Consider the following 12678-nt stretch of genomic DNA (forward strand, 5'->3'; position numbering starts at 1 on the left):
ATGATGTTAAAATATTGAACACTATTCACAAAGCTCCTGTTTTCAAAAATAACATTTGGGCTAACTGACGTATTACACTCCTGGACCAGACAGAAGTTCAAAAACGTTCCCCAAGAGGATATGAATAAAAATAACTCGATAGGACCACCTTCACTACTCGGACCTGTAGGGTAAAACCACACTCCTCTTCCTGGCTCCTGGGGATTCCTTGGAGCCCCGCCTCCGTACCCGCCCCTCGTGGTACGCCAGTACCGCGACTCCGCCCCTCTCTCGCGCTCTCGTCGGAGAGCTGGCACGCCCCCGAGCCCTCGCCACGCCCTAGCGTCCGTCCCAGCACCGTCCAGTCTGATGGTGCGTGCCTGCGCGCTCCGCCCCCTGGCATCTGCCCTCTCCCACCCCAGGCGCAAAGCACACTCGGTCCCGCCCAAGCTCGGGCACGCGCAAGCCGGCCGCACCCAAAAGCCGCGCCCCTGGTGACCTTGTGCCCAGTTTCTGACTCCAGCCCCGCACGCTCTCTGGCACCTGCCCCGCCCCCTGGGCGCGCGCCCGCCGTTCCCGAAAGCCCCACCCCCCCGGCACGCGCCCGTCCTCCCGAAGCGCCACGTGCTCGCTGGAGGGCGGTGCTGGGGCCAAGCCGGGAAGATGTTCTTGCTGCCCCTTCCGGCTGCTGGGCGAGTCGTCGTCCGACGTCTGGGCGTGAGTCGTGTCTGGGGACGGGGTTTCGCTGCCGCAGACATGACGAAGGTGAGAGGCCGCCGCGGGAGTCCGGCGCGGGGCGACCGGAGCTTCGGGGCGGGTCGAGACCGCGGTGTCCGGGCTTCTGCGCCAAGTTGCCGAAACCGGTTCCAAAGTTCCCTGTCTGTGCCGAGCTGGGCTCTGGCAGGGGCGGGCGGCTTTGGGCTGCCCATCCCCCGAGCATTCAGCGGTGCGCTCCCTTCCTTCTTTTGCTTGGGGGAGTGCTAGGATCCGAGCTCTGGCCGAGAGAGAGTGATAGCTGTAGCTACCGTGTCCTGATGCATTGTTTTGTTTAGTCCTCGCTGTTTCCCAGGAAGGGATGGTGCCAGTGTGGCTGTCACAGTAGCTAGGACGAAGCTCACATTTCGTGAGGTGCAGCGCAGCGTCCTCTAAGGTCCCAGAGGCGGCCAGCCTCGGGCCCCACTCCCACCAGCTCCCACCGCCTGCTGAAGTGGAAGACCAGGAAAACAGGTCCACCGGGAGCAAATTGCCTGAAAGAGTTTCTAGAGGGAAAATAGTGTCTCTCTAGGGAAAAGGGCTTTGCACAGACACCTATATCTTCGTGAAATCAAAAGAAGAGCGTCTTGGCGGGAGAAAAGCCTTTTCCATCCAATTGATCAAAAAAAAAATTATGAAGGTCACTATTGGGGTGAGGATCTGGAAGAGGGATGGTTACGTGAAAGGAGCACAGACTTGGGAGTCATGCTTGAGAACCAGAAAGAATGACCCTGGTGAGGAATATTCTAGATGCGGCTTGAGCTCAGGCCTCCCTCTGTATGGCAGGTGGACCAGATACTTTATCCCCTGTTCTTTCCAATACTGTGCAACATCCTATCCAGACAGCAGCTGGCTCCCGTCTCCTCAGTTCCTCATTGGTTTCACCAAATACCGGGCAGTGGGCAGTCTTAGGAAGATTAGAAGCCGGGAAAGCTATGCTGAGGAAGCGGTGTTTTTGTTTGATGGAAAAGAGAAAGGATGCTGTTTGGTCCAAGTACCAGTGTGATTTTGTGGCAAAGATGAAGGACTGTCAGAGAAGGTAATTAGGATTCTTGCTCAGTTCTGTTATTGCACATGGGCTAGTATTACTGCACAAGGTTTCTGTCTCCTGGTCTGTGGGAAGAAGAGTACATGTCCTTTCTACCTCACAGAGTTGCTGTAAGGCAGAAAACATTTTAAAGTCAAAAATTGTCATGCAAAGGCAAATAGTGATTCCTAGGGTGACTTCCTTATTTCAGTTGTTGGAGACTTGACGGGTAAGCCGCCTAAGTACTGGGCACAGTGCTCTGCTCCTGCCTCTCCTGCCTCTCTGTGAAGATGCCTCCTTTTTCTTTTCTTCTCTTTCAGCCTATGAGTTGGCCAGAGTGCTTATTTGTATTGGCAGGTGCAGCCATTGGCTTTGCTGTGATCGCATCCCAGGATACCTGAGATTTGCATTTGAAGATTGTGGGGAAGGGAAAACTTCCCTCTACTTGGCTGGGTTCTGTGGCTGGACCTGGCAATTAAACGGACATATGACAGATTAACAGGGAAAAGCGAACAAAATTTTTTTGATGTTTTTACACGTACATGGGAATTTTCAAAAGGAAAATGAAGACCCAAAGTGCCTGAGGCCTAAAAGCTTACATACCTTTTTAAACAGTGAGAAATTGTGGGGGTGTGACAAGACAAAGGGGCTTGGGCTGGGGCAGTAAGCTATGTAACTGACTAGGAAGTATATGGGGGAAATTAATGGAAGATAAGGGTGATTTTAGTAGGTTTGTTTGTGTAGGTCCGTTTTAATGTCAACTCCCAGTTTCTGGTGATAAGAATGTTCTCTTCTCAGTACAGGAAAGTACCTTTCTTATGGGAAATTTTTTGCCCTGCTTTTAGGTGGAAAGTGGGATGTCAGAGAGCCTTTCCTGCACCTGCTTTTTATTCATGTGTCTTTAGCTCAAAATAATCAATATGCCCAAGTGACATATTTTGGGGTGGCCTGTTCTGAACCCCTTTTGAGGTCTAACTTGGTTAAAAAATGAATTTGTTTTCTTACACAAAACACCTTTCTGCCCTTCTTTATTTGGAAGTAAAAAAGGAAACGCTTTATTTGGTGAAAGTCATTTGTTGGCAGAGACCAGGAAGACCCAGGACAGGTAGTACTTACAGCCTTGCTTTGGCAGGAATTTGAAACTTTTAGGCAGGATGTGAGTGTAGTGGACTGCCCAGCACCTACTTCTTTTTCAGCTTTGTCCTTGAGGGGAACGCAGTTTGGGTGGAATTATTTGCTGCTTCTGGAATGTGGGGACCTTTGAGTCTCCCTAAGGGATCTACTGTAATTATATTCTTTTTTTTTTTTTTTTTTTTCCGGCTTATTCTTTCTCAGGGTCTTGTTTTAGGAATCTATAACAAAGAAAAAGAAGACGATGTGCCGCAGTTTACAAGTGCAGGAGAGAATTTCGATAAATTAGTGTCTGGAAAGTTGAGAGAAGTTTTGAACATGTAAGTATTCACCTATGGGTTCTGGTTTTTAAAACGCCCTGAAATCGAAAGAGAATTTTTTTTTAATGCTTTGTTAGTAGATAAAAATGAACGGAAGTAAGTTGGCTGCTATCTTCTCAGTAGAAGTGAAAGTATTCATTCCTGGAATGCACTTTGGTACTTTGCCTTTTAGTAGGGGTGGGTGTACAATTCTGGGAAGTCAGGCTACTTCAGATCACAAACATGTTATGAGAGACTGACCCAGAAGTTTCTGGAAAGTACCAGATTTCCTTAGCTCACCTTCTTCCTACCCGCCTGTTTTCCCACCAGCCTGTCTACCTCCTCTAATGCCCCTTCACTTATGGGGGACAGTGTCCCTGGACTAGTTCAAAACTGCTTGAGGGTGTCACTCCTTTCTTGGCATGCCTTGGGTTTCAGGAGCTTCTCAGAGTCTCAAAGTGAATCACCTGGGGGTATAGTTGGACTACAGATTCTAAGTCAGTAAGTCTGGGTGGGGCCTATAGTTGGAGCACTTTTGGTTTAGCTACAGTTTAAAGAAGGTAGGGAAACATTGGAGTTTCTAAGTCCTTCTGAGCTGCGGGCCACTTTTGGCAGAAAGAGAAGTGTTAACATAAAGCCACAGCAAGTACATACTATGTGGGTTATAGATCAACCTACTAGAATCTAATAGATGTAATCTGATAATCGTAGTAATTGTCTCATCACCGGGCAACAGAACTTGTGTCCCTTCTCAATGACCAGTCCTTCACCAGTAGACCACCTTCTCAAATGCTGTGATTAAGTCATTAATGCAAAAGCCAGCCTGACAAAGTATAGTTCAACCTGGCCTTCCTGACCGATAACTATCAGCTCTGGGACCAGGGCATCCAGCCCTCTAGCTATAAGGCTTTGCCATCTGCTTTGTTTTGAAATTGAACTGTATCCCATCTGTATATAACCCCCCACCTGCCCCAACAGTCTCCAGGCTGAACACCGCAGTCAGGTCAACCATGACGAAGATGGGAGATTCAGGCTCGCCTTCATCTGGGGCTCCGCTCTCCTCTGTAGCCACACGTTACCCATCCATGGTGTTGCTTCCTGTAGTTGTTTTCATATAAATTTGTATGAACTGTAATGTGGAAGTTTGCTGAATAATTTTTGAGCTAGAATTAGAAGTGCTGCAGCTGAAAAATCAGACCTGTGAGAATTCTGTATGTTGATAAAAGCATAAATGCAGCAAACTCACAGAAGCAGCAGAGTATTATAATAAACCTAAAGGTGTGAATATGTCACTGCCCAAAGGAGCAGAGCAAACTAGATTTTAAAACCTATTTCCTCTTGTTTTAGATCTGGACCTCCTCTGAAGGCAGGCAAAACCCGAACCTTTTATGGTCTGCATGAGGTATGAGATGAAGATTAGGTTCATTTGGCAAAGCCTCAGTGAGCACCCTCCTGAGTGCCAAGTATGGGGACTGCGTAGTCATGGAGAAAATTTCCCATCAGATTGTTTGCATGCTTTTGTCACCGTATTTTAAGCCATAAATACTAGTTAGATTTGACAGGCAGTTTGCGGTCAAATAGCACAGCATCTCCTGCATTCCTCAGTCTATCGACTTTCTTTATTCAATTGCCATAGAATTTCTGTACTCAATTACATAGAATTATTTGCAGGATTATCTTCACTCTACCTTTTAAATACACAAGTGATAAAATTTTACCAAGATACAGGGTAAAAAAACCAAAATAACCGAATTACACGGTGAAGTTCCTGTGCTGAGGCGAAGGTAGTTGTGTGGGAGCTCATGTACCATTCCTGCTTGAAAAGGATGTTTTAAAGACAGGAAGTGGTTGATTTTGTGTGTGTGCCGAACAGGACTTCCCGAGCGTGGTGGTGGTCGGCCTCGGCAGAAAGACAGCTGGAATTGATGACCAGGAAAACTGGCATGAAGGCAAAGAAAACATCAGAGCTGCTGTGGCAGGTCATTACCGTTGTGAAGTGTAAGGTTGATGGAGAATCTGGAGGATGTCGTCTTTAAATTCTCTCTTCCCCTCATTTTATCCTCTTAATCACCACCCGTCTGCGGTCACAGAGAAAACCCTCATCTGAGTAAATATTCAGTTTCTCTTACACCGTATGCCTGGCCTTATGTTGGCTACAGAAGGTTAGCTTATGGAGTTTTAGTTTGGGTATTTCCATAGCTTGTGTTTGGAGCTTTCAGACCATTTATTCACTCGTGTAGTAGGACCTTAGAGCTCGATTTTACCAGAAAGTTACAGTGGATTTTCTGCTTTTTGTAATACGAACCTGTTGTTGCCCAACTTCTAAATGATGTGGATTCCTCTTTTTTACCAGAGAAAAGGGCTGCAAAGTGCAGGGTGCTTGTTTATTACTGCTTACCAAAGGTAGGTGCCTGTCGCACTTGGCCGTGTGCGTGGTTTACAAGTTGAGGAAGACGCAGCTGAGTCACTGCAAAGCTGAGCAGCAGAGTGAGGCCTTTACCACAGAGACTGTGGTTAAAGACGCTTTGAAGACATCGCCGAGGCGGTGGCAATTAGCTTGACTGATCTTTGGCTCTGTGTATTTCATCTGTGCTTGCTAAATCTACTTTCAAAGTTCACAGGGAGTGATTCGTTCATAACTATTATTTGCAACTTTTTGCTGACCTGATCTTAATAAAGTGCTGTGTTACTAATGTACTTGACTCAGTTCTTTGCTATTGCTAATCTGGCAAGCTCTTGGTGACTGGGAAGCTTCATCAGGAGATTGTAGTGTTTCTGAAGTAATATGGTGACAGCAGCCACTTCTGATGGCCCCCTCTGCCAGGAGCTAGATGCGTCCTTTTGTCTGTGAGTCTGTCTTCCACAACCTGTGAGGCATGTACACATCCTCACTTTACAGAAGGAGAAATGGAGGCTCAGAAAGGTCAAGTGTCAGCTGGGATTTGAACCCCAGTCCTCTTTTCTCAGCCCACAACCATGCCTCTGCCTTTCGCTAGTGAGTTGCCTCTGACTGACTCCAGTTTTCTGGTTCCTCTGTCCTTCTGAAGCGGGGTGCAGGCAGATTCAGGACCTGGAGATCTCTTCGGTGGAGGTGGATCCCTGTGGAGATGCGCAGGCGGCTGCAGAAGGAGCAGTGCTCGGTCTCTATGAGTATGATGACCTGAAGCAGAAGAAGAAAGTAGTTGTATCGGCAAAGCTCCACGGAAGGTGATGGAACGAAGCCAGGCCCGAGGTTGCATTTCTTGACCTTCAGATAGTGGGACATTTGGATATGACCACATACGAGCTTTTCAGTACGGGCACTGCCACATGGCTAATCTGTGACCTCCCGCATCACCTTAGCCATTTTAAGAGTATGGTAACTGTCCATGTTCTGCTCCTGGCTTTCACCATGTGCACGTTTTGACCCATGGCTTCCCACTCCCTCCATGCTTGCTGGTTACTAGGAAGCCAGACCCAGTTAGCTCTCTGAAGAGGGAGGGAATAAGGTGACAGGTAGGTCCCAGCAGGTTTCTTTCTTTCTTTTTTAATGTTTATTCATTTATTTATTTTTGAGAAAGACAGCATGATCCAGGAAGGGGCAGAGAAGAGAGAGGGGGAGAGAGAGAGAGAGAGAGAGAGAGAGAGGGAGAGAGAGAGAATCCTAAGCAGGCTCCATGCTTTCAGTGCAGAGCCCAACTTGGGGCTTGAACTCACAAATCATGAGATCATGACCTGAGCTGAAGTCGGACACTTAACCAATTAAGCCACGCAGGCGCCCCCCAGCGGGTTTTGATACAAACAGTTTTCATTTAGCCAGCATCTGTAGGCACTGAGTTAAATTCCAGGATACACAGAGGAAGAGCTATGGTCCTTGCTCTTGTGGTCTAGCGGGGAGACTCATTTCTCAGCCGACTTAATGAGCACCTGCTATATTGCAGCCCTATCCTGGGGTCTGGGAGATAAAGCCTCTCTTGTTAGGAACAGACAGAGGTGAGACCTTCAAGAGGTGGGGCTGTGAGGACACAGCCTGGTGGTTGGCAGCTGTCGTGGACTGGTTTGGAATGAGGGCCCCGTGACCAGTTAGTCGGGCTTTGAATCCTGGCTCCCCTGCCTGCTGGCTGAGTAACGTCAGCGAAGTGATTGAAGTCTCCGTTACACGTTCTTCGTTTGTTCAGTAGAGCTGCAATTCCAGCAATTCCAGCCTCCTAGGGCCTTTATGACGATGGAAAGACACTGTCAAGCGTATGGCACGTGGCAAACCCTCCAAACTACGAGCTGTTTTATCTGTCTCTATGCCACCTGTATTAGTTCCTGTTGTGCATAAGGAGAGCTGGTGGGGGCGGGGGGTGGTGGTGGCTCCTGGTTGGCTCAATCAGTTAAGCATCTGACTCTTGACTTCAGCTCAGGTCATGATCTCATGGTTTGTGGGTTTGAGCCTCGGGTTGGGCTCTGCATTGATAGTGAGGAGCCTGCTTGAGATTCTCTCCCTCTATGTCCCTCCCCCATGCGCACTTGCTCTCTAAATAAATAAATAAATAAACAAACAAACTTAAAAAAAAAAAAGGAAGAAGAGCTGGGATCGTGAAACACATGCGCATGTCCTTTCTCTTAAAGCTGGTCATTGCCCTTCGGTGCGGTGGTGTTCAGAGCCCTGACCCAGGCACAGAGAAGGCAGAAAGACCTTCACGTCCACTTCAGGACTTTGCAGTGTGCTTGCTCTCCAGTGAGCACTGGGGGCTGCATCATCCCTGATGCAGTGAAGGAAGACAACACGGGCCTTTGGAAATGTGGAAACCTCCTCCATCAGTGTGTGTTAGAGTTAGGGCTTCAGAGACCCATCAGTCCACCCCTTGTTCATGCACATGAAATGCAAAATGCTTACCACCTCTGACTCAGCTCAGCAATGGCTGTTTTCTAGCTCTTATACGTTGCCCCCCCCCGCCAGGTCAGAGCACAGAGAATGATCCAGGTCCCATGTGTCCGTTTTGCACCTGTAGTCTTTGTCTTTTGTTTTTATAGGGTAAGGGCCCTCCTAGTTGCGACACAGTTAGTGTCTTGACAGGTTGTCTCGTGGTGACCTTGTGCTTCCTTCTACCAGTGGGGACCAGGAGGCCTGGCAGAAGGGAGTCCTCTTTGCTTCTGGACAGAACTTGGCACGCCACCTGATGGAGACTCCAGCCAATGAGATGACGCCAACCAGATTTGCTGAAATTATTGAGAAGAATCTCAAGAGTGCTAGTAGTAAGACAGAGGTTCATGTCAGGTAATTCAGCGTCATGTCAGTTACCCCAAAAAGAAACCTTGTGCCCATTAGCAGGCACTCTTCATTTCCATCTCCCCACCCAGCCATCAGTTGGTATACATTCGGGTGCTTCTCTACCTTTTGGATACCATGAATAATGCGGCTCTGAGCATTGATGTCCATGTTTTTGTATGAACATATGTTTTCATGTCTCTTAGGTGTGTACCTAGGAGTTGAATTGTTGGATCAAATTGTAACCGTGTAGCTTTTTGATAATTTGTGTATCTTGTTTTGGTGAATTATTTCTATCGTTTTTTGACATAAGTAAAGAGCACAGCGTGCCTAAGTTGGCATGAAATGAGAATCTCTGCCTTGTAGATTCCTAAATTGGGTACCAGAGCTGGTTCCTGGGCAGCCCTGTGTGGTCATCGTCAGCAGCTGGGCTGTGGGAGGTAAAAGCTACCCCTCCAGGTTCTGTTACCCTCTTGTGATCTCCCCAGAACCCTGTAAGCAAAACAAGTCTGACCTTGGGGGAAATTTATGATTAAAATAAGTCAGTGGAGGGGCGCCTGGGTGGCGCAGTCGGTTAAGCGTCCGACTTCAGCCAGGTCACGATCTCGCGGTCTGTGAGTTCGAGCCCCGCGTCAGGCTCTGGGCTGATGGCTCGGAGCCTGGAGCCTGTTTCTGATTCTGTGTCTCCCTCTCTCTCTGTCCCTCCCCCGTTCATGCTCTCTCTCTGTCTCAAAAAAAAAAAATAAGTCAGTGGATATTTGCTTTACCTAGATAATTGTTTACTACCAGTGTTGTATCTCAGGGGAGCTTCCATTTAAAATATCTTCAGTACTTAGTTGTGACTGGAGTTCACGTTATTTGGGGAAATCCCTATGGTCTAGATAGAGTGAATAAAAATGTATAGTTTTTAGAAAATGCAGCACTTGATAAGATAAAATCCAGAGCTTGATAAGATATTTGGAACAGTTAGCATATGTTTAATTTGTAGCAACATTTAGTCTCTCTATAAAGGTGTCTTGGCAAAGACTGTTACTTTTTTGATCTGAGGAGACACCAGAGCTACTTTGTGTCAGCGGATAGTGACTGTATGGTTACACACCAGTGAGGGTGCCTCCTGTGTGCCTGGGAATTGGGCACGCAAATGCGGATGGTGGTGGTCCTTGACCTCAAAGAAGTGAGGAGCTTACGGGAAGGAACAGGCAGGAAAATGGGGGTGTGCGGAGGATCCTGCCCAAGCAGATAGTCAAGGAGGGTTCTGGGAAAGTTGAAAAGTTTGCCAATGAAAAGGGTGCCTAAGCAAAGTCTGGAGGTTCCTTGGAAATTAGCAGATGGAGAGAGTGGGGTGGGGCATTTCAGGTGCAGAAGCATGTGTTTGGTGGTCCCTTGGAAACTGCGGGGCTGGTGGCCCAGCCAAGGGGAGGTTCGGCCAGAGAGGAGGTGGGTCAGGTCGGTATAATTCATTAAACTGAGGCAGCTGCATCTGACGGCTGTAGTGTGGATGGGTACGAATCAGAGAAATACAGACAGGACTTCCAGAAGGACAGGATTTTAACAAGGCATCAAGTACTGAGTTTATGATTAAAAAATGCCCATGTTATACAGCCTTGCTGCTTTTGAAGTGGGTTTTGTTTTGTTTTTAATTGTCATCCTTCTGTCTTTATGTTCTTTTCTCTCTAGAGTCTGGCAGCCATCTCTCCATGACACAACCCTAGTTTAATAGTTTCTTTTTTTTTTTTTTATTTTTTTAACATTTATTTATTTTTGAGACAGAGAGAGAGAGAGAGCATGAACAGGGGAGGGTCAGAGGAAGAGGGAGACATAGAATCTGAAACAGGCTCCAGGCTCTGAGCTGTCAGCACAGAGCCTGACACGGGGCTCGAACCCACAGACCGCAAGATCATGACCTGAGCCGAAGTCGGACGCTTAACCGACTGAGCCACCCAGGCGCCCCCCTAGTTTAATAGTTTTAACGAATGGGCAGTCAAGTGTGGGAGGAGCACTCCTTGGATATGGCTGTTTCTGCTTGGCCGGTAGGAGTGTAGGATTTCTCTCCTGGCCTAGTTACTGTGGCCAGAAACCAGTACAAAGCCCTTTGTATCCCTTGCCTATGAGGAATAGCGATATGGCGTCTGTTTTCTGGTTGGCACCACCATTAGATCATCCCCAGCGATCCCGTGTTTGTTAAATAATTACTAGTTTTCCCATTTCAAGCAGACATCTCAAACTGCAGTTGAAACCGTGAGAAATGGTGTCACAACATTGAAAAGATCAAATTCCAGCAATTCTAAAAAAGCAAAGAAAGGCGATACTTTAGTTCACTCATTGAAGTGTAGCTTTGTGGGGGTTTTTCTTTGTTGTTTTCTTTTGTTAGGTTTTTTTGTTCTTTTTTTTTTTTTTTTTTTTGTCGTTTTAGAAATACAAAAAAATAAAGCAGTGGACCCTGTAACTGTTTTTAAGCACCATTTGTGGTTTGAGAGCCTCGCTAACTTTATCTTGCGTTCAAACTTTGGATATGTGTGAGCAGATGAGGGGGAGCAAATCAAGTAATAGGCACTTACCGAGTCTGTACTGTTATCCGACATTGTATTATGCACCATGGATGAGCTCTCTTAGTAATTCTATAGTTAATCTTCTGACAGATGCATCTTTGACCTCATTTAATAGATGAGGAAACACTTAGAATCAAGTGACTGGCTCAGGAACATGCAGAAAGCAATTAGGAAGTGATCATTGAAGCATTATGTCGCACATTTTAGGAGTTTTACACACAGATGAGCTTTTTCTAAGCTACTTTGAAATAGAGCTAACCGCAAGTGTGTTGACTTTTCACCTTTTCTGCCCTGTAGACCCAAATCTTGGATTGAGGAACAGGAAATGGGATCGTTCCTAAGTGTGGCCAAAGGATCCGATGAGCCTCCAGTCTTCTTGGAAATTCACTATAGAGGCAGCCCCAATGCAGGCGAAGCGCCCCTGGTGTTTGTTGGGAAGGGAATTACCTTTGACAGGTACCTCTTTATGCATCTTTGCTTTGTATTTTGGTGAATGCTTTGTGTGGACTTGTATTGTTTATGTAAAGTTTGCTTCAAAAGCACAGTGTTTGGTCAAATCTTACGTTACTTTAAATGTATTACTGTGTGTCAGAGACTCTGTTAGGCACTTTACATATGTTACCCCTGGTCTATGCTCTAGGAGTTAGGCAGACATTGTATAGATAAGGAAACCCCGAGTTGGAGAGGTGAAATAATTTGCTCAGAGCCCCATAGCTAATACCTAGTGTTGGAAGTCAAACTTGGGTCTGTCTTTAATATGACTTGATCTTTCCACCATACACTTTGATTCCCCGTGTGGATGTTAAAGATCCCTCGTGTGGATGCAGGGATGCAGCTGTTTGGACCATACAGCCTCCTGTCTGCCCTGTTTCACGTTGCTTTGTTTAGCTGACCAGCCTGGCTTCCATTGATCCTGTTAAGCCGTAAGTATTCCTTAGAATTGGAAACTGACTGTTTCAAGCAAGCAGAAACTGAGGCGGAGAAGATGCTATGGGTATTTCCGGAGGAAGCGTTGGCTGCTGAATACTAGCTCAGAGATGCCAATTGAGTGTGAGAGTTAAAAAGGATTACTTGGCCAAAGATTGCGGTGGATAAAACACGTGAGATTTTCGTTTTGCTTTGTTTTAACTATGGGACTTCTCAGGGCACAGGATGTAGCATGTTCTAAATTCCCTTCGGTGGGAATATATTTCTCATGGGGCTCATGGTCCCTGGAAACTACTTTGGAAAATGCTGCTACGTGTCCGTTAAATCTGGGTGTCCCCAGTACACGTGCACACCCATTCAGAGACTCTGGTACGTGAATGGAGTGTCCTTACAGGAGTGTGCTGGGCACGGTGACGCCCGTCCTGGGCAGAGCTGGCTGCCAGCAGAGTCTTCCTGATGTTAGCCTCCTGTGTCTTCCGCCCACAGGTCCACCTCCTCTCCTTTGAAGCATTGGGCTCCAAACGATCCTCAGTAAAAGATTCAAGCTCATACTATTCAAAATATGCACATTGATTTTCAGTTCCATTCATATGCTATTGTCACTTAAGTGTTTATTCTAAAACACTATGGCAAGGAAAAATTAGAGCACAAAAATGGTGCTGTGTTTAACGGTCTTGCCAATTGTGATGATTTTATATTGTCTTGGGCTCATATCTCAATGCAGCGTTAACGTTCAGTGTGAAGTTTATTGTTAATTCAATTCCATACTTGAGTGTT

The 12678-nt window shown here is 46.8% G+C and overlaps 1 protein-coding gene across 1 annotated transcript in view; it reads left to right on the top strand.

Moving 5' to 3' along the window:
- The first annotated feature begins 489 nt into the window (after window positions 1–489).
- Window positions 490–12678, top strand: part of LAP3 (leucine aminopeptidase 3) — a 29960-nt gene continuing 17771 nt past the window's right edge. The window contains exons 1-7 of the mRNA XM_049630367.1: window positions 490–744; window positions 3095–3210; window positions 4537–4591; window positions 5063–5168; window positions 6237–6396; window positions 8270–8434; window positions 11272–11430. Of these exons, the coding sequence (XP_049486324.1) occupies window positions 643–744; window positions 3095–3210; window positions 4537–4591; window positions 5063–5168; window positions 6237–6396; window positions 8270–8434; window positions 11272–11430 (863 nt within the window). The 5' untranslated portion in view covers window positions 490–642. The remainder of the gene's footprint in view (window positions 745–3094; window positions 3211–4536; window positions 4592–5062; window positions 5169–6236; window positions 6397–8269; window positions 8435–11271; window positions 11431–12678) is intronic.

The sequence above is a fragment of the Panthera uncia genome, chromosome B1 (genome assembly GCF_023721935.1).
Source record: "Panthera uncia isolate 11264 chromosome B1, Puncia_PCG_1.0, whole genome shotgun sequence".
Taxonomy (NCBI): domain Eukaryota; kingdom Metazoa; phylum Chordata; class Mammalia; order Carnivora; family Felidae; genus Panthera; species Panthera uncia.